The following is a 26,825-nucleotide window of genomic DNA, read 5'->3' as shown; positions in this document are numbered from 1 at the left end:
TTAAGTCCTATCACTTTTGTTATTTTAGCTACCTAATTTTCAAAAGCTCTAAATAACAAATTCTCCAAATATTCTCTACTTCAAAATAAATACTATTTTTTATTAATCTTTCAACCAACCTGGCAAAAACCTTCTGGTTCCAAAAAATAAAAAATAAACCATCTAACCCTTCTAGAATTCCGACTTCCACCGGACGCAGCAAAGACTTCCACCAGACCCAACCTTCGACGGCCGATGTTTCCTCTCGAAAATGAAAGATCAACGAACTGTGGACCTTCTTTGCTCCTAGATCCACCGGAACTGGCTTTCCACGACGACCGGATCCTTCGACGGCCAACAACTTCTCGACCTTCGCCTACTCACAGAAATGAAAGATCGGCCAACTATGGACCTCATCTAGTTATAAATCCACTGGAACTGGCTTTTTCGACGACCGTTGAAAATGAAAGACGATGACTGGGGGAAGCACTACGATTGCAAATCCGCTGACTATCAACAATCTTCCCTACGAAAATTGAATAAACAAATGCAAAATAAGAAGTGACAAGTGATTTTGTCACGTCTCATTAGACGACCTCTTTTGACAATCCGCAAATTCACTGTAAAAGTAGAGAGCTCGTTGGAGACGAAATTTTAAGCAAAATCGTATGATTTTGGTGATTTCATATGTTTGACAACTTTACTACAAATGCTCTTATATGCCAGATTTCCTTATTGATTGTTTCAACTTCTAAAAACCAATGTTTTTTTTGAAAAAAATTACTCTACAGCCTAGGGATTTGCAGTTTGCAGTACTATTTCGAGCATGTTTGGGTAACAATTGTTTTTTATTATACTTTATTATTTTTTTAAAAACATATTTAGGTTGTTTTTTAGAATTCAAATTCTACTAAGATATTATCCAATTTTTTCTAATTTTTTCTCAAGTTTTCTAAATAATCCAAACATAATTTCAAAAAATAAGTTCTCTTGATATTCACAATTTTAAATATAATACAAAATAGTAAAATATAATACAAACAAATGACACACCTAAACGAGCCCAAAATATTACAAAATAGTAGAATAATACAAGAATTTTCTTCTTTTTTCTACCAAGACAAGGAATTTTACCCCTTTTAAGGAACATTCAAAAAGAGCTGCCTGCACTGCACCCCTACCTATTTTCTCCATTTTAATTTAATTTATTGTCCTCCCTAACTTCGTCTGTGTTGACCTTACTTTGGGAAGTATATTGCAGTATTTCTCCTCCCCTCTGCCACGATGGGTGTACAATGGGTGTACACCCAACATGATTTGTAATTTAAAAAATAAAATAAAAAAAGAAAGGTCATGGGTGTACAATGTGTATATAAAGATTATAAATGAGATATCATAAGTTTACAACCTTTGTACAACTCATATACAATCTCAATAATTTTTTTTTTTAAAAAAAAATATTTAACTATTGATTATATATGACTCACAAATAGAAAAACAGATACAATGGTTAGTTTAAAAAAAAAGTTTCACAATAGTTTAAACTTAACATATTAATAAAGAGAAAACCTTTAATCAGGACCATCTGTAAACCATTACTTTTACAGCCTTTAATAAGAATTTGACACATCATTTAAAAGACACTAAATACATTAGAGCTTAAAACACCGAATGATAACTTTTCTTATTTCCTTTTAATGAGCCAACCCACAAACCACCACACCTCTCCCAGCCAACAGCCAACGCTGCAGCCGGAATCCTTTGATTGTATCATATCATCTACTGGTTGTTTTCATCATAGAGAAAATGTTGAACACATGGAATTGCGAACGAAAAGCTGTAATGAGATTTCATCTTTGCATCTCCTGCTTTCAAAGCAGTCATTGATAGTCTCATTACAATATAAGATTTCATCATAGAGAAAATGTTGAACACACACACAGAGTCACTGCCGGATCTGTGCTGGTTTGATAAAAAACGGTCAGATCTGTATCGATGGGGGTTTGAGATTCTGCGCTGAGATCAAGTTGATCTCCAAGGCGTGCATGGGCTCTCACTCTGGCCCCAAAACTCTATCTTCTCTCCTCATTGTTCCGGCGGAATCCATAGGTGTGATTCGATAAAGAAAGACTAGAGATAGTCCTGATCCAATCAAGAAAGAAGAACCAAACGGTTCTTGATGGGATTCAAGAAAGGAAGTCATTGTGTGACATAACTGCGGAGAGAGTGAGAGAAAGATAGAGTTCACAAAGAGTGGGCGCTCAAGAGGTTTCAAGCAGGACTGTGAATTAAGATCCCTTCCCCTTAAACATATATATGGCTTCTAGAGTTCTGTTTGTGGTCTGAATTGAAAAAAAAAAAAAAAAAAAAAAAAAAAAAAAAAAAAAAAAGCTTCAGGAAGATGATGGTGGTGGCCTCCGGTAGTGGCCTTGGGCAGAGAGGAGGTGATGGGTTTTTAGGGGTGGTTGGGCTGTTGAAAGGGAAAACTGGAAAGTGTTTTTGTTTTTTTAATTATTCATAAGATTGGGCACTTTCATATCTATTTTATTTAATCTTTTTAAATGATGTGTCAACTCTTTATTGGAGGCTGTAAAACATCACTTTTACAGCCCATCCTTATAAAAGGGGCTCTCATTAATAAATGGAATAAGATTTCTTGTCTATCTGTCCCATCTTACTCTAGTCTTGCGACATGAGCTAGGGGCGGGTAGAAACCGCCCGTACCCGTGAAACCGACCAGGTCCGACCCGACCCGACCCGACCCGTGAAGAACAAATATAATGCATTGTTTTAAAATCGCAGATCCTGAATCATGTAATCCGTGATTTTTGAGGCGGGTTGTGGTATTAATATATTTCCCACCCGCATACTCGCCCTGCCCCGCGTTCCCTCTTTACTCAGTTTTTTCGTATTTTTCCAAAAAAACCCTAAGACTAAGAGTCAAGACTCACGACTCACAACAAGAAACCCTCAAAATTGACTATGGCCTATGTGTTATCTGCTTGTGCTTGATCTGTTCAGAATTGGGAGAAAGAATCCATGCATATATGAAGGAGAAGGGGTTTGATATTGGAGTGATTCTTGGCACGGCATTGGTGCATATGTATGCAAAGAATGGAGCAATTTTGGCAGCTCAATATTTGTTTGAGAGTACTTGTGAAAAGAAAGGAGCAATTTTGGAATGCGATGATTTAAAATTTGTTCTAATTCTTGCTCCAGGACTACAATACATATTACTTGTGTGATTGCTAAGTTTGTATCAATAGCAGTATATTACATTTTAATTTACTTGTTTGATTGCTAAGGAGCCTACAGATTCACGGACTAGTGGACCACATGCTTTTAAGGTGATGTATAGAATATATTTTAAATATGGCCACTGCCCACCTGATTTTGGGCCCAGAAAAAAAAAAAAAAAAAAAAAAAAAAAAAAAAAAACAACAACAACAAACAACAAATAGAATATCCAAACCAGCAGAACCCGCCCCCAATCCGTGCTACCCGTGGCCCATCAGATTGACCAATCACTATGCGAATTGCGGATCCCGATTTTCAAACCCGTTCATTACGGGGTGGGTTGTAGAAAACATGTAATTCTAGCACAATCCGGCCGTGCTCACCCTACTTTTAGTCTACTCATAACTATTCTTTTTTTATTTTATTTTATTTTATTTTATTTTATTTTATTTTTTGTTTTCATAACTCATAACTATTCTTCAAAGCTTCATTTTGTTCCCCTTGCCCACTCACTTTTTTCTTTTTCATTATCTTCCATTTCTTTTCCTTTTTCTTTTTCTTCTGCAAGCAAAAAATGCAAAAGCATAAGAAATACATTATAATGTACTAAGGGTCTATTTGGGTTGACGATTTAAAAAAAAAGATATTTAAAATTAGCGATTTGAAAATGTGATTTTTAAAATCGTAATTTAACCTTTAAAATTGTGTGTTTTCAAAAAAACACTCACTTATTTCGGAATTGAAAAGGCCCCCAATTTTTTAAAAAAGCAATTTTAAACGATTTATTTTCTGCGATTTAGTTTAAAATTACACGTTTTGTCTAAAAAATTGCAATATCAAACACACTCTAAAGCTCGAAAGAGATTTAATATTCGATAAATCTTCCTCATCTTCTAGTTCTAATCTTCTTTTTCTTCTTCTCTTAACTAATTACATTGTATTGTGTTATTTTGGTGGGTCACACCCACATTGCAGACAACACAATTTGTCAAATCATTAGTCTATCCATAAGAATTGTGAGCACCAGCCAGATTAGCTCTCTCATTGGTTTGCCTTTGGACTTTTGAAGTTTCCCAAGAAGAAAAACGCCGGCAAGAAAACGGACATTTCTTGTGACAAAGTTGCCTAATTACTCAAACACGTATTTGATAGATAAAGGTAGTTCGAAAAATCCTAATACCTCCCAAATCAAGTCAAGAGCTTTTATTTATTTTTTTAATAATTTTTGCTTCCTTTATTCATCGACCTAATAAGTTTATATAGATTTATAAAAAAATGTGATAAACATAAACTACTCTCATAAAGATGCATGTATTGATCTTATCACTAGCTAACAGTTTATAGAGGTGTATCCTATGACTATCCTATCACTAACATTAACAGTTAATAAAGATAATACACAACTACTTAGGGCCAGATAACATACTATCTCTTTATTCTCTACTATCATCTACTACTAAAATCTTAATAAAAATAATGGGAGATTATATATGCACAACAAGTGCACTTGTTGTAATTTGAGCATTTCTACCAAGGGATTGCTAACTATTCCTTACAGATTGTGGACCATATATATGCCAAATTATTTGTTTTATTATATATGAGAGACGCGTTATACAATTATCACCACTACCATGTGGTCTAATCTTCTTCACCTTTTTTCAATTTTCACACTAGAATTAGAGAGGCAAGACATGGGTGACGTGACGAGAGATCTTTTATTCTTTTTCGTTTTGGTTTTAGTCATTATCAAGAGTAGATTTTCTTCAAAAAAAAATTTTAATGTTACGAGGTTTTGAAGAATATTTGAAATTTATTTCATGGAAATTAAAGTCACTCTCTCCAATTTCAAAATTTCGACTTTCCTTTATTTTTTGTCTAAAACTTTGTACCAGATTGAAAAGTTATAAGAATGGCTTATAATGAATTATCTTAGTTTTATGCTAGAATGGCTTCTGTGTACATACATACTATCATTAGCTACTCATACGCGCGTTGCATTGACGCTTTAGACACATCGTCGCACACTCACACGAGCCACGAGCTTATTATTTACGTGTGCATTTTTCTACTATTTCAATTGTCCTATTTTTTTTTTTAACAGTGTTTAACTGCTTTTTCAACAATCATAATATTAACCGTTAAAAACTTTAAGCAAATTTGATTTAACACATTTTTCTTCTTCTCTGCTTTTACAATTTTTTTTTTTGTTAAGAGTATCGTTCATAATTTGCAATCTGCATATTATATTCAGACAATATTATATTCTAATGACATAATCTATTTTGCTTTTATTAATTATCTATTATTTTTTTTATAACAAGAATCACTATTAGCTCAACCAAGCAAGCCAATTCACATCTCATTTTCTTCTAGCATTCATGGCCAAATATGCTTTCGAATAAACAGGCAATTGCATTTTTGATATTTTTAGGAACCAACTTTTTTTACCAATAACATATTAGGAAATAAATCCTATTTCCCAGAACTAGTGAGAAGCTAAAAAAAAAAAAAAAAAACAGAGATTTATATGCACTACAAATAAAAAAAGAAGAAAAAAAGTGTTGAGAACCGCTTGTTTTTAGTCGTTTTAAGGCCTAAAAACGGCTCAAAACGATTTTAGACTTTTTTTTTTAGCCATTTTCAAAACGGCTCCACATATCAAGTATTAAAGTCTCGGTTTGAGCCGTTTTAACCAAAACGGCTCAAAACGTTTGGACCCGTTTTACACAAAACGGCTCAAAACTTTTAAAGCCGTTTTAGACTAAAACAACTCTAAATAAATAAATTTAAACAAATTAAAAAAAAAATATTATTTTTTTAGAGTCATTTTATGGTCCCTAAAACGACTCTAAATTGAAAAAAATATATATATTTAAAAATATATTAGAACTAATCCACAATAGTTCTTCTTGATCGAGATCTGCAAGAAGTCCACGAACAACCCAATTCAATATCCCAAACAATCCTTTACAACTTTGATCTAAAAGCTTCAATGCTAGTTCCAAAAGAAGAAATGTTGGGTGCACCGCCGCTTAGTGGGCATTCTCACTGGTCCCTTAACCCTCAACCGCTTGTCCTTCGCACCACGAACCAAATCAGCACAAACTATCAATCACAAAAGGAACAAAACCTAAGTCCAATAGATGCCAAGTATTCCAAAAAGATATAAGACTGAAACAACCATGAAAAACTCAACAATACTACAAAAACCTAAACACGACAATCAATGATAAAACCCCAATATTGAAGATACCTAATATAAAAGATAAACAAAAATTCATCTCAAAACAACCAAACCCAAATCAATCCTAAGATAATAATCAAAGGGTGTCCCATCTCTGATATTCATTCTCAGAACCAAATATATTACTATTTCATCATCGTCACCATATGGACCAGAATGAAAAGAAAAATGAAAGCAAAAAACTAAGTGGGGGTACCTTTCTCAAGGTTGTTGACGTTATAGGACGAGAGAGTGATCATGTAATAATGAGCATTTCAAGAGATAGAAAACTCAAGTAGGCCCACAAAACTAATTGTTGGATTTATCAACTCCAAACTCCGATCATCAACCCACAACTCCCAAGCCTAGTAAAAACTAAGAGTATTTCAATTTATAAGACTAAGGTAAAACATAAAGAAATTGAGAGGATATAAAGATACTCACATATCTAAGAAGATTGAGTGAACTACTGTTATAGAAGCCAGTATTCTTCTTGCCACTTATAATCTCTAGGAGCAGTACTCCAAAGCTAAACACATTAGACTTTATCGAGTATAAACCATCTATAGCATATTCCGGAGACATGTATCCACTGGATTCCAAAATTTAGTACACTATTTATTTAGTAGCTTGCTAAAAGAATTTAACCGGCAATTGCAAATGTCATATGTAAACAAGTTGCATACTTACTAAGCTCCAACAATTTGGTTTGTGTTTGCTTTTGTTTCATTACCTCCAACTATTCGAGCCATGCCAAAATCAGATATTTTTGGATTCATTTCACTATCCAAGAGAATGTTACTCAGTTTTAGATCTCTATGTATGATTCGTAACCTTGAATATTGATGAAGATAAAGAAGCCCTTGAGCGATCCCTTCAATAATGTGTACACGTGTTTCCCAAGCTAACATCTTGTTCTTGATTGGATCTGTTTAAATAGTACAACAAGGAAATTAGCCCTTAAGGACCAAGAAACATATGAGATTAAAATAAAAACACATATGTACATAAACATGCACTCACCGAAAAGGTAGACGTCCAAACTTTGATTGGGCATGTACTCATATATTAATATTTTTTCATCTCGCTCAATACAACAACCTAAGATTCTGACAAGATTTCTATGCTGAAGTTTTGCAATTAGTATTGTCTCATTTATGAACTCATTTCCCTGTCAAGATCTTTTTGAAAGCATCTTCACTGTAACTTCCTGCCCTCTAAGTAATTTCCCCTATGAAGGAGAACCATAAGCTCTTTAAACTTTCATAAAGATTTACCACTAATGTCGGTTTTCTTGATAGTATTCAAAGCACATTCATCAGAAAAAATGTTACGAACCTTGTAAACAATCCATAACCTCCTTCTCAAAGCTTATTTACAGCTGAAAAATTATTAGTTGCAACTGATATGCTCTCATAACTGAATAGTGGTAACTCAAAATCCTTCTCTCTTTTCTTCATATTATTGTTGGTATTCATTTCTTCATTGATTGCATCGAGGTTCATATCGAAACCAAATAATAATAGATTATTGCTTGAAGCCTTCTCTCCTGTTTGATAAGAATTAGTCATTATACATGGAAATCTAGTGAGGTGACATCATTAGGTTCACCAAATAGAGCCAGCTTTACCCTATAAAAAATTATGCGGTCGCCAAGGCCCCCAATTAATGAATATTGATAAAGATTTTTTTATAAAAAAAGAAAAGAAAAATCTATTTAAAGGCGTAATTATAATCAATAGTCTTTAATTAAGGCCTCTAATTATAGTAATAAGTAATTAAAAATGCATTAATATCATTAAATTTTCCTAAAAACTTAATTCTCCAACATTCCATTCTTGAAATAAGTCTTAAACAATTGATAGTGTTAAATGAGATAATCAAATAATATTAAAGACATTCTTAAATAAAACCAATTTTCCAACTTAAAACATTCTATTTAATTTCTTGGGAATAGTGGAGAGAATAAAAATAATAATGATAATAATATTTAATTACGTTGTGGGTAAATACTTTTTAGGCCTTGTAATGAGCATTGAGCAGCTTTAACATTCAATGCTAATCATTTCAAAAAAAAAAAAAAAAATTCAATGTTAATAATATATAATTTATGGATATAAATTTTCTACAAATTGGTTTGTAGGAAATTTCTTACAACCCACATATAAGATTGACATGTGGGAATCGCATGTTATTTAAATAGTATGTGCTACTTACATACTTTTTTAATAGCAATAAAAAAAAACATGTGCGTCTCACATGTTTAAAGGACACATGTGTCCCCAAGGAGTAGATCAATCGGCTGGGGATCACGCCTCATAAAGCGGACGTCACTATTTCGAATCCTTCCCCCCCTCTTGTGTGGACATGTCAAAAAAAAATGATACATGTCCTTTTTATTTGTGGGTTGTAAGAAATTTCATACAAACGAGTTTGTAGGAAATTTTTGTCCATAATTTATTCCAAACGTTAAAAAGATAGAAATTATGCTACACAAGTCCAACGTTCAAAATAAAATGGGAAAAAAAAATTAAAGGCTAAGAAGATAGAAAGTTTTTTTAAAATATTTTATTCAATTATAAACTCATTTCTTTATAAGTTTCCATTTTTTTCTCTCCATTTCCCAATTCAAGTCTTATTCAAATTTGAATTATTGTTTTCTTCTACAATTTTATTAATTATTTTCCAACAACTCACTATTCAAGCCTTTCAAGGCATTAAAATCATTCCATAGGACCATAGCTGATCAGTGAAAAAAAAATAAATAAATAAAGCTTCACTTAAATAAATAAAAATAAAAATAAAATATTAATTAATTATTTATTTATTTATTTTATTTTTTTTAAAAAAACATCTTACTTAAATTTGTCGTCTGAATCTTCAAAATGTATCGAGCTGCCCTATCACCAAAGATCAACTACTGAGCAATGCCAGTTTCCAAAGTTAACTAAGTTTATTTAGTCATTTCTGCAAATAAGTAGTAATAATATAGCAATTCATTCCGATTCCAGTGAAATGACCAAATAACTAGAAATTAATAAAACTCCTTCACAAAGACATGATGAAATTTGTAGGACCCCCACAAACAGGAGCCTGAAACACTATCATCACCAACTAATGATGCTAACAGCTAGCTTTCATTGTCAAGGACAGTAACGGAACACAATCGTGCTGGTTACTGTTTATGTATTTTTTTTTTTTTTTTTTTTTCACTTTTAAATATTTTTTAATACCTATCAACAATAAAATATTTTCACTTTTTTCAATTTTTATATCACATTAATTAATAATTTTTTATTACTATTCAAATAAAAAAGTTTATTACAATATAAATTTTTTTCATTTTTTTATACAATTTTTTTATTTTTTTTTTTACTTTATATCATATTATCACTTTTTACTAATTTTAAAATTAACAACTCATTATACATGTTTTTACCAAACAAGCCCAAATGCATGTACCAGGAAATGACCCGAGAAGAGGCCACCTAATTTTGAACAATTCCTACACTTTGTACAGTTACAAATCCGTGAACAAACAAGCTTAAGACTTATCCCTTACGCGAGACTTATATGCCGATTACTCTTGTCCTTTTGCTTTCAGTGGTCCAGTACTGTCAGAGGTCAGTCAATCAAAGTAGGTCCGGGTGCATCTTCCTCCTCTTTTCCCTGCTCGGTAGATGCTAAAGCTATTAAAGAACATGGAAGACTTTTCTTCTTTAGCAGTTGGAAATGACTTTGACGTTTTCTTTAGCAACAAAATTCCCATTACCGTCTGTTATCTCCTTCCCGAGACAGGGATGTCAACAGAGGAATGTGACCCGATACAATACTCCTACGCCGATCACCAGAAGGAGAAAGCAATGTTTCTTTAATTTGGTTAGTAGGATAATTCATTCTTCTTATGAAGTTATGTTTAACATATATGATAAGTTGGTCTCTTTCAAGGTGAACACTTGCCATTTCTTATATATGTTTAACGTTTATAATGATATATTTTGGAAAACTGATTGAATTTATGAGGAACAATTTGCTGGAATTATTGGATTGTGCCATGTTGTATTTCAATTGGGTGTTTAGGTAGAGCTCTGTGTAATTATTAGAAAAAATTTATCGTCGGTAACACTAGAAATTTACATATATGATATAGCTGTGAATATACTTTTTGTAGAAACTCACATAATTGCAGTTATGTATATCGCATAATTTAGAGATATGGTTCAAAATCTTCAATAAGATTGGTTCTAAGATATGAGTGAACCAAGACAACATTTAGTGACATGTAGGCTATGTAGCATATATATCAATTAACGTGCATTCAAATCAAACAAAAAGATTGGTTCTACAACATTTCTTTTTTTTGATATAGGAGACATTTCATCGGGCTTCCAATGTTGAAATAGTTACGCTATTATTTGAGCAATTTCCTGCAGTGTCAATTGTTGGATTTGTGTCCATCATGTTCCGACTTGTGGTAAACGGTGGTTGCTTGGGTTTAGGTAGAGGTGCTTGTTCATTGCTAATCATTGAGACTACATCAGGCATGGTAGGTCGATCAGTCGGGCTTTCTTGGACACAAAGAAGGCCAATGTTAATGAATCTCAACGAAAGAGAACTAGAAGAAGGATACCCAATTGTTGGATTTATCAACTCCAAACTCCGATCATCTACCCACAACTCCCAAGCCTAGTATCATTTCAAATAAATGTAAGTTTTACTAAAAACTAAGAGCATTTCAATTTATAAGACTAAAGTAAAACATAAAGAAATTGAGAGGATATAAAAGATACTCACATATCTAAGAAGATTGAGTGAACTAGTGTTATAGAAGCCAGTATTCTTCTTGCCACTTATAATCTCTAGGAGCAGTACTCCAAAGCTAAACACATCAGACTTTATCGAGTATAAACCACCTATAGCATATTCCGGAGACATGTATCCACTGGATTCCAAAATTTAGTACACTATTTTTTTAGTAACTTGCTAAAAGAATTTAATTGGCAATTGTAAATATCATACGTAAACAAGTTGCATACTTACTAAGTTCCAACAATTCGGTTTGTGTTTGCTTTTGTTTCATTACCTCCAACTATTCGAGCCATGCCAAAATCTGATATTTTTGGATTCATTTCACTATCCAAGAGAATGTTACTCGGTTTAAGATCTCTATGTATGATTCGTAACCTTGAATATTTATGAAGATAAAGAAGCCCTTGAGCGATCCCTTCAATAATGTGTACACGTGTCTCCCAAGATAACATTTTGTTCTTGATTGGATCTGTTTAAATAGTACAACAAGGAGATTAGTCCTTAAGAACCTAGAAACATATAAGATTAAAATAAAAGCACATGTACATAAACATGCACTCACCGAAAAGGTAGACGTCCAAACTTTGATTGGGCATGTACTCATATATTAATATTTTTTCATCTCGCTCGATACAACAACCTAAGATTCTGACAAGATTTCTATGCTGAAGTTTTGCAATTAGTATTATCTCATTTCTGAACTCCTCATTTCCCTGTCCAGATCTTTTTGAAAGCATCTTCACTGCAACTTCCTGCCCTCTAAGTAATTTCCCCTATGAAGGAGAACCATAAGCTCTTTAAATTTTCATAAAGATTTACCACTAATGTCGGTTTCTTGATAGTATTCAAAGCACATTCATCAGAAAAAATGTTACGTACCTTGTAAACAGGTCCATAACCTCCTTCTCCAAGCTTATTTACAGCTGAAAAATTATTCGTTGCAGCTGATACGCTCTCATAACTGAATAGTGGTAACTCAAAATCCTTCTCTTTTTCCTTCATATTATTGTTGGTATTCATTTCTTCATTGATTGCATCGAGCTTCGTATCAAAATCAAATAATAATAGATTATTGCTTGAAGCCTTCTCTCCTGTTTGATAAGAATTAGTCATTATACATGGAAATCTAGTGAGGTGACATCATTAGGTTCACCAAATAGGGCCAGCTCTATCTTATAACAAATTATGTGGTCGCTTAAGGTCCTCCCAATTAATGAATATTGATAAAGATTTTTTTATAAAAAAAATATTTAAGGGCTTAATTATAATCAATATTCTTTAATTAAGGCCCCTAATTATAGTAATAAATAATTGAAAAGGCATTAATATCATTAGATTTTCCTAAAAACTTAATTCTCTAACATTCCATTCTTGAAATAAGTCTTAAACAATTGATAGTATTAAATGAGATAATCAAATAATATTAAAGACATTCTTAAATAAAACAAATTCCCCAACTTTAAACATTCTATTCAATTTCTTGGGAATAGTGGAGAGAATGAAAATAATAATAATATTTAATTACATTATGGATAAAGACTTTTTAGGACTTGTCGTGAGCATTGAGCAGCTTTAACATTCAATGCTAATCTTTTCAAAAAAAAATAAAATTCAATGCTAATAATATATAATTTATTCCAATCGTTAAAATGATAGAAATTATGCTACACGTACAAGTCCAACGTTCAAAATATAATGAGAAAAAAATTTAAATGCTAAGAAGATAGAAAGTTTTTTAAAAATATTTTAGTCAGTTATAAACTCATTTTTTTTTTTAAGTTTCCATTTTTTTTTTTCTCTCCATTTCCCAATTCAGGTCTTATTCAAATTTGAATTATTATCTTCTTCTACAATTTCATTAATTATTTTCCAACAAGTCACTATTCAAGCCTTTCAAGGGGCACTAAAATCGTTCCATAGGACCATAGCTGGTGATCAGTGATCAAAAGGAAAAAAAATAAACAAACAAATTAAAAAAAAATCCTCACTTAAATAAGTAAAAATAAAAATAAAATCCAATTTTCAAATAAAAATATAATATTAATATTAAAATAATTTTTTTTTTTTAAAAAAAACACCTCGCTTAAATTTGTCGTCTTAAGCTTCAAAATGTACCGAAGTGCCCTATCCCCAAAGTTCAACCACTAAGCAATGCCAGTTTCCAAAGGTAACTAAGTTTATTTAGTCATTTCTGCCAAATAAGTAGTAATAATATATATAGCAATTCATTCCGATTCCAGTGAAATGACCAAATAACTGCAAATCAAACTCCTTCACAGAGACATGATGAAATTTGTTGGAGCTAGGACCCCCACACACCGGAGCCTGAAACACTATCTTCACCAACTAATGATGCTAACAGCTAGCTTTCATTGTCGATCGGGCCATTAGAAAAGTGTGTTAATTAAGTGATGTTCAATTAAGTGATGTTCCTAAGAACAAAGACTTGTCACAATTTCATTGTCTTAGATTAAAGTAGACTTCCTCGTAATTTTTTGAAAGTGATTTCTATGTGAGGTGATTAGAACGTCGTTTACACTTACCTACGGGTTTGAGCATTCCTTTGGTTGAAAAACAAATGAAGAGACATAAGATAAGCCCTGTTGTCGGAACTAGCACAGCTACCCATACTTTCCATTTTTTGCCTGATTATGATGACAAGAATCACTATTAGCTCAACCATATATAACAGAGAATGAAGTATTAGTACGTTCATAACGAAAGATGACTTAAATTTGTGTAGATTTTTCACCTTTAGTACTTTGATGCTCATCTGCAGTAAGTCTGAGATACATAATCTCCCCACCATCTGAGAGTTGCTGTAAGTTCAAAAGATCTCCTTCCCATATCACACAGCCGCTGCTATTATAAGCATAAGCTGTGCAAGAACAGTTATTCATGCAAGCCACTTCACAATTCCTAGCACTCGCTGCCGAATATGCTTTCGAATTAACGGGCAATCTCAGGAATGGTATCTTCATGAACCAATCTTTTTTGCCATTAGCATACGTATTGTTTTCACATTGCAAAGGGGATTTCCTCACACAGCCACCTGTCCAATCATTTAGACTGGTGTAGTTCGTCGAAAATGGTTCAAAACCTTTTAGACATTCACAGGGGCTCGAGATATTATCACGATACACGCCAAATGCACCACACAAACCATAGACATTAGATTGGCCCACCGGTTGAGACCAAAATAAATTCCATTCCAAAGGGCCAGACAGCCACGCCAATTGCTGGATATTTCCTGTAGACTTCATCACAAATTTAGAACGGTAAGAAGGATCATAAAGAAAATATGTAAAATATCTTTCGTTTTCATTTGACACAAAACTGTAGTTGAAGATATAATTCAATGTCAACTCAGGAACGAAGGCAAAGGTGTGAGTTTTTCCATTCCAAACTCCAGAACTCCAATAGATTTGGGATCTGTTCCACTCTAAGAAATATTGATTGCTTCCATTTGGGTCTAACCCCAACGAGAACACACCAGGTGTTGGATCTTCTTTATTTTTCCATGAAATTAGCTGCTGTGGTTTTCCAGTAACCTTATCAATCCCAAGCTTTGCACCTGGCAGCCATGTATCGGTTGGATGGTCGAAACTTTCCCAAAATATAGTAGACGGGTTCGACATATGTCTCAAAACAAAATTCCCATCATCACGAAGTACTGCTTCAGTTAAATTTGACCCGGGAAATGTCAAATTTGTCAACCAAAATGGGATGTTGGAGGAACTCCCAAATAGGAGTAGATTGCCATCTTCTGAGAGGTTAAGTCTTAAGGAAGATGGGTCAGACAAATGGTTTTCTCTATTTGCTACCCAAACAGCGTTCTTCTCATCAAAATTTTTATACCATATGCCCAGGTAGATTTTTAATGAACTGCCTGGTGAGAAGAAACCGAGCTCAAACTTGCTTCCTTGAGATAATAAGGTGTCGCTCTCTGAAAGAGACTGACCTGCCGAAAGGGTATCACCAGCTACAGAGAAGCATGCTGTGTAATAAGAGAGGATTAGAAGCAGAATAAATAAGAGCCATGGCTTACTCGCCATGTTACCCATCCCTCTCTATGACTTGCAGTATCCCAGTGACTAGTTTCAGAAAACTTGGACTTTTTTTCTTTTTCTTTTTTTCCTGAGCAATACAGGAAGAAGGGGAAGGAGCAACAAACAAGAAGAAAGAAAAGAATACAAATTAAGGAGGGTTCCAGGAGTGTACTCATAAGAATTGTAGAGAATGGCGACAGCCATTTTGGACAAAAATTGGCTCTCTGATTGGCCTTGTTAAAGTTGGGTGCCTTGAAGTCATCAAGTTGTCGACCGCATTCAAAGGATTTCCTTGTTTGTCTTGTATTGGGAGGGAGAGTGGAGACTTCGACCGACTTAGTCACACTATATAATAGTCTCTTGTTAAATGATGAGAATAAGCCCTATAGCTTCAGCAAGAGCAACACCACAAAGAAAGAGAGGTTTTTTTTTGTTTTTTTTTGGTTATTATTCTCTTTTGAAGTAAAAGTGAAAAGTTAGTGTATTGGGACTTTGAGTTTAAGTAGTTTTCTCATCTTGTTACTCTCTTGTACACACCTTTTGATAGTGAATTTTCTTCGAGTTGCCTCCACCAATGGATGCATCTCATATTAAGAAAACCACTTAAATCTGGTGTCGTGTGTGATTAATTTAATTTTGTTGTCTTCTTATTTTTCGCATATCAAAAGTCTTGAGAAATAAGATAAATATCCTAACAACTGGTATTAAAGCTTTTAGATCGGGTGCGAGCAATAACAGCAGAAGAAGCAAAGATTGGAATATAAAAGTTCAACGGCACAGATTTTAGATATTAGAAGATGCAGATTGAAGACATTTTTTATAGGAAGAACCTCTATCAATCTCTTTTAGGAGAATAACCTGAAGACATGGATGATAGCGAGTGGGCTCACTAAAAAAAGAAAAAAAATGCTCATTCCTTGCATCTTTTAAATGCCAATAATGTATGAAAAAATGCCAAAAAACATGTTCATGGCATTTAATTAGTGGCAATTTTAAGTACCACTAATGCAGTGTTTGAAAAATTACAATTACTGGCATATGTCACATGTGCCAGAATATCCTGGCACAAATTATTGTACTAGGAATGAACCAACTTGCTCCATGAAATAATTTCTGGCGCATTGTTGCACCCCCTAGCGTTAGTCAGGGAGTGCTTGCATCCCTGGCACATGCCCATATGCTAGCGAGTTTGAACTTCTCATTACTTTTATTTAATTAAAATTAATTTCTATTAATTTCTATTAATCCTGTGGAACCAGATTTTTTAAAACCTATAAAATCGGTTTCTAAAGTACCAAAATCCTGATAAACAAAAAAAATAAACTTCATACACAAATCCTGATAAACTAATTACTTAAACATATTTTGGTAAATAAATTTATAAACAAGAAAGTCATTGTTATTCAAGAAAGTGTTCATTTAGTATCTTTGACATTCACTGCTGAACAATATCCCCCAAAATAATAAACATCATACACAAATTCTGATAAACTAGTTACTTAAACATGATTTGATAAACAAATTCATAAACAAAAAGGTCATTGTCATCCAAAAAACCCACAAAATTCTTCATTTAGTAGCTGTCAGTCTCCATCTTAGGTTGAGATTCCAAGCCATTAGAAGAAGATGCATTTGAAGAGTTGGGAGGATCTGCTTCAGCTGCTGATGGATATCCGTGCTCCTAGCCAAGTCCATGGGTAAAGGACTTTGTTTGGGGCAGTTGCAAGATTTTTGTGCATTATATCCATTCTTTAGCACACTACAAAAAACATTACAATTGGACGCGTGTCTATAGTATCGGTTACGGTAGACACGCGTCCAATTAGCCACGTGTCTTTTTGACATCGTGGCTAGTTGTATAAACTCCTCACTTGGACACGTGTATTTAATATAAGCTACCCATGGAGCAGCACATGTGACAGTTCGAGGTTTTCATGTCCTCCATGGGAGTATCACAACCATGTCTTGGTGCTCAGTCTTCACCTGCACACGTAGGTAGTACGTCGTCTGTTAGTAGTGCATTTGCAGGTATGATTTATATTGTGTATAGGACAAAATTAATTTCAATTTGTTTTCATTACCACTCTAATTTTGCAAGTAATATTATATACTTTAATTGTCTATATTATTTGCAGGTAGTGCGACAACGGTTGGTATGTTGTCGCCTGTTGGACGACGGCTGAGCCAGCACTCCCCTGTCGCTACACCTTTGCCCGCTACACCATCCCTTGCGCAGCAATCGCCGGTTGGCGATAACACGCCTAGGACGGTACCTCGTGCTTCGCAGGGACGCCCTTCGGATTTGTAAATATTTTGTGTAATTACTTTTTGTTTGTAAAAATTTGCATAGTTAACAAATACGTTATTAATTATTGGTTTGTGTAATTTGATTTTGTGATATTTTTGGGTAAAATAAATATTGCGTTATTTGTGGTCTGAAATAAGATTTTTTTTTTTTTTTTAAAAAAAAAAAGAAAATTAATTAACCCAAACAAATTTAAAAAGACAATAACCAAAACTAAATTGAAAAAAAATTCCAAACTGTATTTTTTATTTAATTAAATTTTTTATTTAATTCTTTAATTGTATTTTTAATTTAATTTAAAAAAACAATTAAAGAATTAAATAAAAAATTTAATTAAATAAAAAATACAATTTAGAATTTTTTTTTTAAAAAAAAACACAAAATAGACAGTTAGACACGAGTATTGAAATACACGTGTCTGACAGTTTGACACGTGTATTTCAATACACGTGTTTAACTGGACACGTGTATTAAAATACAAGTGTCAAAATGTACAGTTAGTGACTTCCACATCTGACACGAGTCGCATGCGTGGCGAAACGCACGTGGCAACCTGTTCGACACGTGTACAGTGTCCGTACACGTGCCGAACTGCACGTGGCAAATTTCACCAATTTTTGTAGTGGCAGCTCTGCTTCCTTTAATTATAAACCCTACAATATATTTTACTATTCATATTCCAATTGATTAGTCTAAGAATCTCTTCTATACAAAAGTAAAGCAACATCAAAAGAGAAATTAGATCATAAAAATAAAAACGAAATGAAAGTTGCAACGAGCAACTCAATGGACCATGCATGATGAGTGGTATACATGAAGATTAATCAGCCAAATTGCCACATTGATTCATCTATGCATATACAATTGGTTACAAGTAGACCTGTGAGCTGAAGGCAAACATCATATGAGGATTGGTTGGCTACAATAATTATAAGAAGAAGAAAAAACCAAACTGAAGCCTTAATCTGTATTCTTTTTGTAATGATTAATTGTCCATAATCAAAGGTCATACATAGCATTATGGATTGAATTAAAAACTTCACATCCACTCATTTCCTCTAATTTCTGAGACTTCTTGTTCCTTGTGCTAGAAACAATTAATGTTCCCGGCCAGATACCATCTTATGATCAATTAGGAACAATAACGATGTTCATTGTTCAGCAACTCCTTATCTTTCCTTCCCCCTTAAAATAGCAAATTTACAGTATCTTTAAGAACCCAACTAGAAACAAAAGAAAAAATCAAAAACATAGAAGCTCAACTGTCAAAGAATTTTGTGTCCGGGACTTTATGTTACGCAAGTAAATCAGCTTACAACAATATTTACAAGCACAAGACACGAAAATTGCTTCTCTATGAGCATTTCATAACATCATACCTTCCAACAACACAGTAGGGAGCACCCACTGAGGTTTTACTGATTATTTTGCTTCTATCAAATGAGGTTTTACTGATTATTTTCGTTATTTCACCTTCACACAAACATACAGGAGTAAATTAATATCAATCATTTTCACAAAGGCTTCTGAAAATTACGGTGAACTATAGAATATCGACCATTACAAACGCGGAGGTAAATAGCAAACCACTTAAGTAGAAATTCCTACGGTCAGAATTTTATAACGTCATTTGCAAAACTAATGAATACCACACAATTGCAGAAAGTGTCATGTAAGAAATTACATATGTGTCCCTCAGACACATTTAATTCATTGTAACAGATGAAATTTAAATAATTATCATGACGGTAATTATTTAATTTATTGTAACTGTTGGAATTTAAATAATTATCATAACGGTAATTATTTAATATAAAGATTGAATATGATTTATTCCACTTAAGTTATATGAAATCATACGGTTTAAAACGGTTTTTATATTAAATTTTCTGATTTATTCTTCTTGATGGAATCAGTAGAATAATCAGCTGTCTAATTGATGACGAGGGTCCCTAGCCTACCTATATAAAAAGCCATGTGTATCCATCTATTGACACACTCATAGGCATAGGCCAGAAGAACTCTCTGAATTTTGTTTTTCAAAATTTGGTGTTGCAGAAAACTTCTTTGTTCTTCGTTCTTCATCTCGTTTGAACAAAGATATGGCTGGAGGTATTTATAATTCTGCTGCTTATTATAGTGTGCGAGAGCACATTATGGAAATGAGGGACATGGCAGCTCAACTGAAGTCCCTAGAGGTTGATATTTCTGATTCCTTCTTAGTTCACTTCATCTTGAACTCACTCCCGACTGAGTATACTCCTTTTAAGATATCCTATAACACACATAAGGATACATGGTCAGTGAATAAACTTCTGACCATGTGTGTTCAGGAGGAAAGGCTAAAGCAGGAGAAGCCACAGAGTGTTCACTTTGTGGCTACTCATGATAAGGGAAAGAGTAAAAGAGGCAAAAGTGTCCCACATCTCAAGAAAGATAACAAGTTGTCAATCAAGAAAAATGACAATAAGGATACTTGTTTCTTCTGCAAGAAAGGGGGGCATATGAAGAAGGATTGCCAAAAGTACAAAAGATGGCTTGAAAAGAAAGGTAATATCATATCTCTAGTATGTCATGAATCTTTTCTTGTTGAGGCTCCTTGTAATACATGGTGGATTGATTCTGGTTCTACAATCCATATTATTAATACAATGCAGAGTTTTCTCAACACAAGGAAACCAGCAAGCAATGAGCAACGGGTCTATTTCGGAAATAAGTTGTTTTCTCGTGTGGAAGCTATTGAGACCTTTAGATTGATTTTAAAAACTGGCTATGTTTTAGATTTGGAAAATGTATTTTTTATTCCATGCTTCTTTAGAAACTAAATTTAGGTTTCTAAACTGGATGTTATTGGTTTATAAACTCCACCTTTAGTATTTTTAAAGGTGAAAATTTTATTGGTGGTGGAGCCAAAATTGATGGTTTATTCAAAATTGATCTAGATCCCAACTTTGAAAACAATCATTTATCATTGCATTCTAGTGTTGGCATAAAGAGGAGCCTTGTGATTGAAAAATCCGCTTTGTTATGGCACAAGAGATTAGGGCATATCTTCATAGAGAGAATCAAAAGATTAGTAAATGATGGAGTCTTAAAAACTCTTGATTTTACTGATTTTGGTACTTAGTGTGGATTGCATAAAGGGAAAGCAAACCAACAAGACCACAAAAGGTGCCAAAAGGAGTTCTGAGATTCTTGAAATCATACATACAGATATCTGTGGACCTTTTCCTACTCCCTGCCTAAATGGTCAAAGATATTTTATATCTTTTATTGATGACCATACACGGTATATGTATCTCTACTTTCTAAATGATAAGGCTGAAGCACTCAATGCTTTCAAGACTTATAAGGTAGAAGTAGAGAAACAAAAGGAAAAGAAAATCAAGATCGTAAGATCTGATAAAGGCGGAGAGTACTATGGAAGGTACACAGAAAAAGGACAAATGATAGGTCCATTTGCGCAATTTCTTGAAGAAGAAGGCATTGTTGCTCAATACACAATGCCTGGCACACCACAACAAAATGGTGTTGCATAAAGAAGAAATCGCACACTTATGGACATGATAAGGAGCATGCTCAGTAATTCGGAGTTACCTTTATTTCTATGGAGTAAAGTCTTAAAAACTGCTGTGTATGTATTAAACCCGGTACCATCCAAGGCTGTCCCTAAGACACCTTTTGAATTATGGAATGGATGGAAACCAAGTTTAAATCACTTACACATATGGGGTTGTCCTGCTGAAGTAAGGATTTACAATCCAAATATAAAGAAGTTAGACCCAAGGACAACCAGCGGTCATTTTATCGGCTATGCAGTCAACTCCAAAGGATTTAGGTTTTATTGTCCTTCTAATAATATTAGTGAAAAGATTGATGAATCTCTGCTTGATTAAAAGACAAGGCAGAGGCTATATTTGTATCTATATAGAATTCATTACATGTTTAGCTCTTGAGCTTATGAATAAGACAAGTGTATGAAACTTAGTGTACATAATAAACAAACAAATAACTGGATCCAATGCTGAATGCATTGGGTGAAGTTAAGCTGAAACCATGTGGCCTGGAATCCTGGATTGTAGGCGGCTTCTAGCTGCAGTGTCAGGCTGATTAGGAGGCTGCTGAATTCCAAGATGATTGCTCATTGCAGACTGATTAGGAGGCTGCTGACTTCCAAGATGAATGTTGTATATGGTATGATGTGCATACGGTTGCTGATGCAGGGGAAAGTTGGAGTGTTGTTGGACTGGTTTTGGCATGCTGTCGGGAGGATCTTCTTCCAGCTGAGTGAGGTGTGGACCATCTGGATCATCTTGATTCTCTTCCTTAACACCCCCCCGCAAACTGAGGGGAGGAACAATCCTCAGTTTGTCTCTAAGGAAGCAGAAACGATCGACTGTGTGCCCCTTAGTAAAAATGTCAGCCAGTTGTTCAAGTGTAGACAAAATGGTGCAGCTGAATGTCATGATTAGCTACCTTTTCTCGAATGAAATGAACATCAACTTCAATGTGTTTTGTTTTGGCATGAAAAACCGGATTGGAGGCAAGAGCTAAGGCACCTGAATTATCACACCAGATTGTAGGAGGGCAGGATAGTGTAAGGTGGAGCTCCTTCATAAGCATTTGAAGCCAAAATAGTTCAGCCACGGTGAGAGAGAGGGATCTGTATTCAGCCTCAGTACTGGACCTTGAGACAACATGTTGTTTCTTGGCAGACCATGAGATCAAGTTGGGTCCCAGGAACACTCCATACCCGGTGGTGGATCTTCTGTCGTCCGGATTTCCTGCCCAATCAGAGTCACAGTAGGCAGTGAGGTTAATTGGTCCTTTGCAGGAGTGTAGGCCGGAATTGAGAGTTCCTTTGAGGCAGCGGAGGACCCTTTTAGCAGCTGTGAAGTGTACTGATGTAGGGGCATGCATATGTTGGCATAGTTGGTTGACTGAATAGGCAATATCTGGCCTAGTAAGTGTGACATATTGGAGTGCTCCTACTATATGCCTGTATTCAGATGGATCCGGTAGAAGTTCCCCATCATATTTGGACATCTTAGAGCCAGCAGTGCAGGGTGCTCGATAAGGCTTAGATTCTGCCATTTGAGTTCGGTTAAGGAGATCAAGAACATACTTGGTTTGTCTAAGATGCAAGCCATTAGTGTCTCTTGTGGCCTGGATGCCTAGGAAGTAACCAAGAGGCCCAAGGTCTTTCATGGAAAAATCTATCTTCAACTTGGCAATCAGCATGTTCATAGTGACTGCATGATTTCCAGTGAGGATAATGTCATCGACATAGACTAAGAGAAATACATGCACAGAGCCACAGTGATAGATAAAGAGAGAGTGATCTATTTGAGAACCCTTGAAGCCAAGGTTTAGCAAGGCTTGAGACAACCAGGTAAACCAGGCTCTAGGTGCCTGTTTGAGACCATATATGGACTTGTGCAGTTTACAAACATGGTCAGGGAAGGATGGATGGATAAAGCCCTGTGGTTGTTCCATGTAGACTTCTTCAGCAAGGACCCCATGTAGAAAGGCATTTGATACATCCATTTGCTTAATTGGCCAGTCAAATTGGACTGCAAGAGCTAGGATTAGCCGGATAGTTGCAGTTTTGATAACAGGACTAAATGTCTCATAAAAATCAACACCACCTAATTGATCATACCCCTTTGCAACCAACCGAGCCTTATACCTGTCCACACTGCCATCCGGTTTTTGCTTAATCATGAATACCCATTTGTTTCTCACTACATTGTGATGAGAGGGTCGTGGACACAGAGTCCAGGTTTGGTTGGAGAGGAGAGCATCATATTCATGGCCCATGGCTGCAATCCATTCGGGTGAGGAAGCTGCCTGCTTGTAGGTAGAAGGTTCTTGAGGTAACATTGTGACTTGCAGGGCTGAAATGGAGTATTTGAGGGTATGAAAGAGTTTGAAGCCAGGGAACTCCTTGGGTTTCAGGTTGCCAGTCTGAGATCGAGTAATGATCCGGTTAATAGGTGATTGAGTGAGGGGTGAATGGGAGTTGGAGAGAGCAGGAGTTGTTCCTGCATCTGAGGAATCAGGATCATTGGATGTGGTGAATGAGGTGGTCATAAGTTGTTGAGGTGCAGGATCAGGTAGATGAACATCTGGACTAGGCTGTGGAGAGTGATCACTGTCAGTGCTTCCAGATTCAGACATGGAATTTTAGTGTGTAGTATTTACTGCTGGCTGTGTGGTTGAATCATTGATGAGTGGTCTAGGGGCAGGATTTAGGTAGCTGGGTTGAGGATTAGGCAAGAAGACCAGGGGGTCATGTGCTGCTGCTGTTACATTGCAGGGACCTTGTGAGATGGACTTGCTTTTGGCAGGGAATTGTGTTTCATCAAAGATAACACTTCGAGAGAGTACAACCTTGTGAGTTGTTGAATCCATGCATCTATATCCTTTTTGATTTCCCCCATATCCAATGAAGATACATGGCTTGCTACGAAAGGATAGCTTGTTATTGGCATAAGGCCGTAGGAGAGGATAACATAGGCATCCAAAAGACCTTAGGCTGGTGTAATCAAGGTCTCTCTTCATTAACTTGGAGAAAGGGGATTCTTGTTGTAAAACATGTGTAGGGAGCCGATTGATAAGATATGTGGCTGTGAGGAAAGAATCAACCCAGAATTTTGGTGAGAGACCCGACTGTGCTAGTAGTGTTAGACCAACTTCAACAATATGCCTATGCTTCCTCTCAGCTATGCCATTTTGCTGAGAGGTATGTGGACAAGTTAGCCTATGAAAGATACCATTTTAAGACAGAAGTTGCTTGAACTGAATGGAGGTATACTCCCCACCATTGTCTGATTGAAAATTGTTTAATTTTAGTATCAAACAAATTCTCAACAAGTAACTTGAACTTGACAAAGTATTGATAAACTTCAGCTTTATTTAGGATAGGATAAAGCCAGGTAAACCGGCTATAGTCATCAACAAAGATTACATAATATCTACACCCACTTAGAGAAGGAATAGGGGAAGTCCATACATCCGAGTGAATAAGTTCAAGAGGGGTAGAGGTACATCTTGTTGACTCAACAAAAGGGAGTTGCTTGGATTTACCAAGCTGACAGGACTCACATACTCGAGTCTTGTCTATGGAACCAGACAAAGGAAGCCTTTGGTTCTTCAAAAGGTACTGGACAGTGGAGGAAGAAGGGTGTCCTAGCCTTTGGTGCCAAACCTGGTCTGTGGTCTTGACTCCAAGGTAGACTGCAAACCCCTTCAGATTATTTAGGTGCTTTGGATGTAAGGGAATAGGATAGAGTTCATTCACACTAGGTCCCTGGAGCAGCACCTGTCCCGTTTGGTTGTCCTTCACAAAGAAACATGAACCAATTAAGGCAAATCAGCAGTTATTGTCTTTGCAAAATTTGTTAATAGAGAGGAGATTAGCTGATGCATTTGGACAGTGCAGAATGTCTTTAAGAAACAAACGTGGATGATTAGTAGAAGAGGAGTGAACAATCGGGGATGATTAAAGGCTTGAGACTTCTTTAACGTAATGAATTCCTTGGTGATGTAGTTTGATTCTGCTTCAGTTTGCTCCCATCCTGTTTGCCTGGACAAATGGTCTATATTAATCCTTTGAGAAATAATACGTTTACAACTTATTTATAACTTTTGTACAACTCTAGCAATTTTTTTTCAAACTAATCATTGGATCTGTTTTTTTAAATGTGGGTCCTACATGACCGATAGTTGATTTTTTTTCCTGAAACTTACTCGAAATAGGGCACGGTAATAAGTAAAGTCAAACACACCTTCTGTCCATTGTGTTTGACAAAAGCTGTTCTAAAAGAGTGACATTACAATTAATATTGTTAAAAGAGTAATGTTTTTGCACAACTCTAACAACTTTTTTTTTAAGATCAACTATTGAATATTTAGGGTCCACATGTAGAAAAACAAATCCAATGGTTGATCATAAAAAAAAAAGTAGTTAGTTATTGTGCAAAAGTTGTGTGAGAGTTATACAAGAAACATTACTCTTGTTAAAATAGGTTAAGCTTTTGGATAACTTGTGTAAAGATCGAATCGTAATTCTTACAATCTTTTTATATTTCAATTAAAATATTCTATGTGATGTCGGTCTCACATGTGAGAAGAGTAATAAAATAGTTTAACATTTTGAGACAATTAATGATTTAATAAAGTATTTTCATGTGACATTATGATAAAAACAATTTTTATATTCTGAGAAAAATTTTATATTTTGAGTTATTTGTTAATGTTTCTATTTTGAACAAATAGAGCAAGCTGTAATTACAATCTGCGGTGCTGCAAGTTAGAGAGGTGTGGTTACCTACACTACCCTTTTAGCATGTCTGTCTCTTTCGGTGAGTAAAAGCATATTATCTGGAAAAGTGATTGGTGCATAATAGTTGTGTACAACTTGTGCACAACACAATACACATAGGATGGAACTTATGTAGTGGGTCCCACTTACTGGACCTCACCCCATGAATCTTGTATTGTGTACAAGTTGTGCAAGGATATTTTCCTTATTATTTGATAGTATCAATTTTGAACTCGATTTCCTATGAAAAAAGTATTCACATCTGGTCAAACAAGTTTTCTTTATATTTTAGTTAAATATATTTATTTATTTTTTTTTAAAAAAATTTTAGCTATCAAATTTTTCAAAAGTACATGAATTTTAATTACTTTTTTTACTTTAGTTATCAAATTTTACTATTCTATTTAAATATTATTTCTCACTAACATTTTTATTCTTCCTTTATTTTTTATTGAAATGAGAGAGAATGTTAGAAATTAACTCACTTAAAGAGCTGATCGTTTAATTTGGAAGACACTCGGGCAATTTGTGACAGCTCTCATTAGCAGAAGTGTAGCATGTCCGAAGAAGCGCAAATCAGGCAGCCCACTTATTAGCCAAGTCTTCTTCAAGTTTCATGTTAGAAATGTTTTGGATTGAGGAAACCCCTTCCCATATCCAATCTGCTGTCTTTGCTAGCTAGCTGAGCAAGGTTCTCCATTATGATCAATAAAATTGATTGATTATCATTATTATTATTATTATTTTTAAAAAAAAGAAGATATGTCTGATACAGCTCATTTTACTCTCATTTTAACATTTTAACGAGGTAAAATAATATTTAGTTAGCACAGCGAAAATGCTTTAAGAATATGGTGTAAAAAGTTTGATGCTGAACACTCTTTGGGTAAGAAA

General features: G+C 34.6%; 1 protein-coding gene and 1 pseudogene across 2 annotated transcripts in view; both read right to left on the bottom strand.

Moving 5' to 3' along the window:
• Window positions 1-6,717: 6,717 nt before the first annotated feature.
• On the bottom strand, window positions 6,718-8,013 carry LOC133882016 (receptor-like serine/threonine-protein kinase SD1-7; annotated as a pseudogene).
• A 2,700-nt stretch (window positions 8,014-10,713) lies between these two features.
• Window positions 10,714-26,825, bottom strand: part of LOC133881719 (G-type lectin S-receptor-like serine/threonine-protein kinase B120) — a 31,673-nt gene continuing 15,561 nt past the window's right edge. Inside the window, exons 1-7 of one of the 2 annotated variants that reach the window (XM_062320728.1) lie at window positions 14,004-15,500; window positions 13,795-13,896; window positions 12,131-12,342; window positions 11,814-12,024; window positions 11,483-11,720; window positions 11,237-11,384; window positions 10,714-11,128 (exon numbers count right to left, since the gene is read on the bottom strand). In XM_062320728.1, coding sequence (XP_062176712.1) covers window positions 10,820-11,128; window positions 11,237-11,384; window positions 11,483-11,720; window positions 11,814-12,024; window positions 12,131-12,342; window positions 13,795-13,896; window positions 14,004-15,315 — 2,532 coding nt within the window. In that variant the 5' untranslated portion in view covers window positions 15,316-15,500 and the 3' untranslated portion in view covers window positions 10,714-10,819. Of the gene's footprint in view, window positions 11,129-11,236; window positions 11,385-11,482; window positions 11,721-11,813; window positions 12,025-12,130; window positions 12,343-13,794; window positions 13,897-14,003; window positions 15,501-26,825 lie in introns of those variants that run through there. The other variant, XM_062320729.1, reaches the window with a different exon arrangement.

The sequence above is a fragment of the Alnus glutinosa genome, chromosome 11, assembly GCF_958979055.1.
Source record: "Alnus glutinosa chromosome 11, dhAlnGlut1.1, whole genome shotgun sequence".
Classification (NCBI taxonomy): Eukaryota; Viridiplantae; Streptophyta; class Magnoliopsida; order Fagales; family Betulaceae; genus Alnus; species Alnus glutinosa.
The sequence above is the reverse complement of the archived record's forward strand: the minus strand, read 5'-3'. Positions and strand labels throughout refer to the sequence as shown.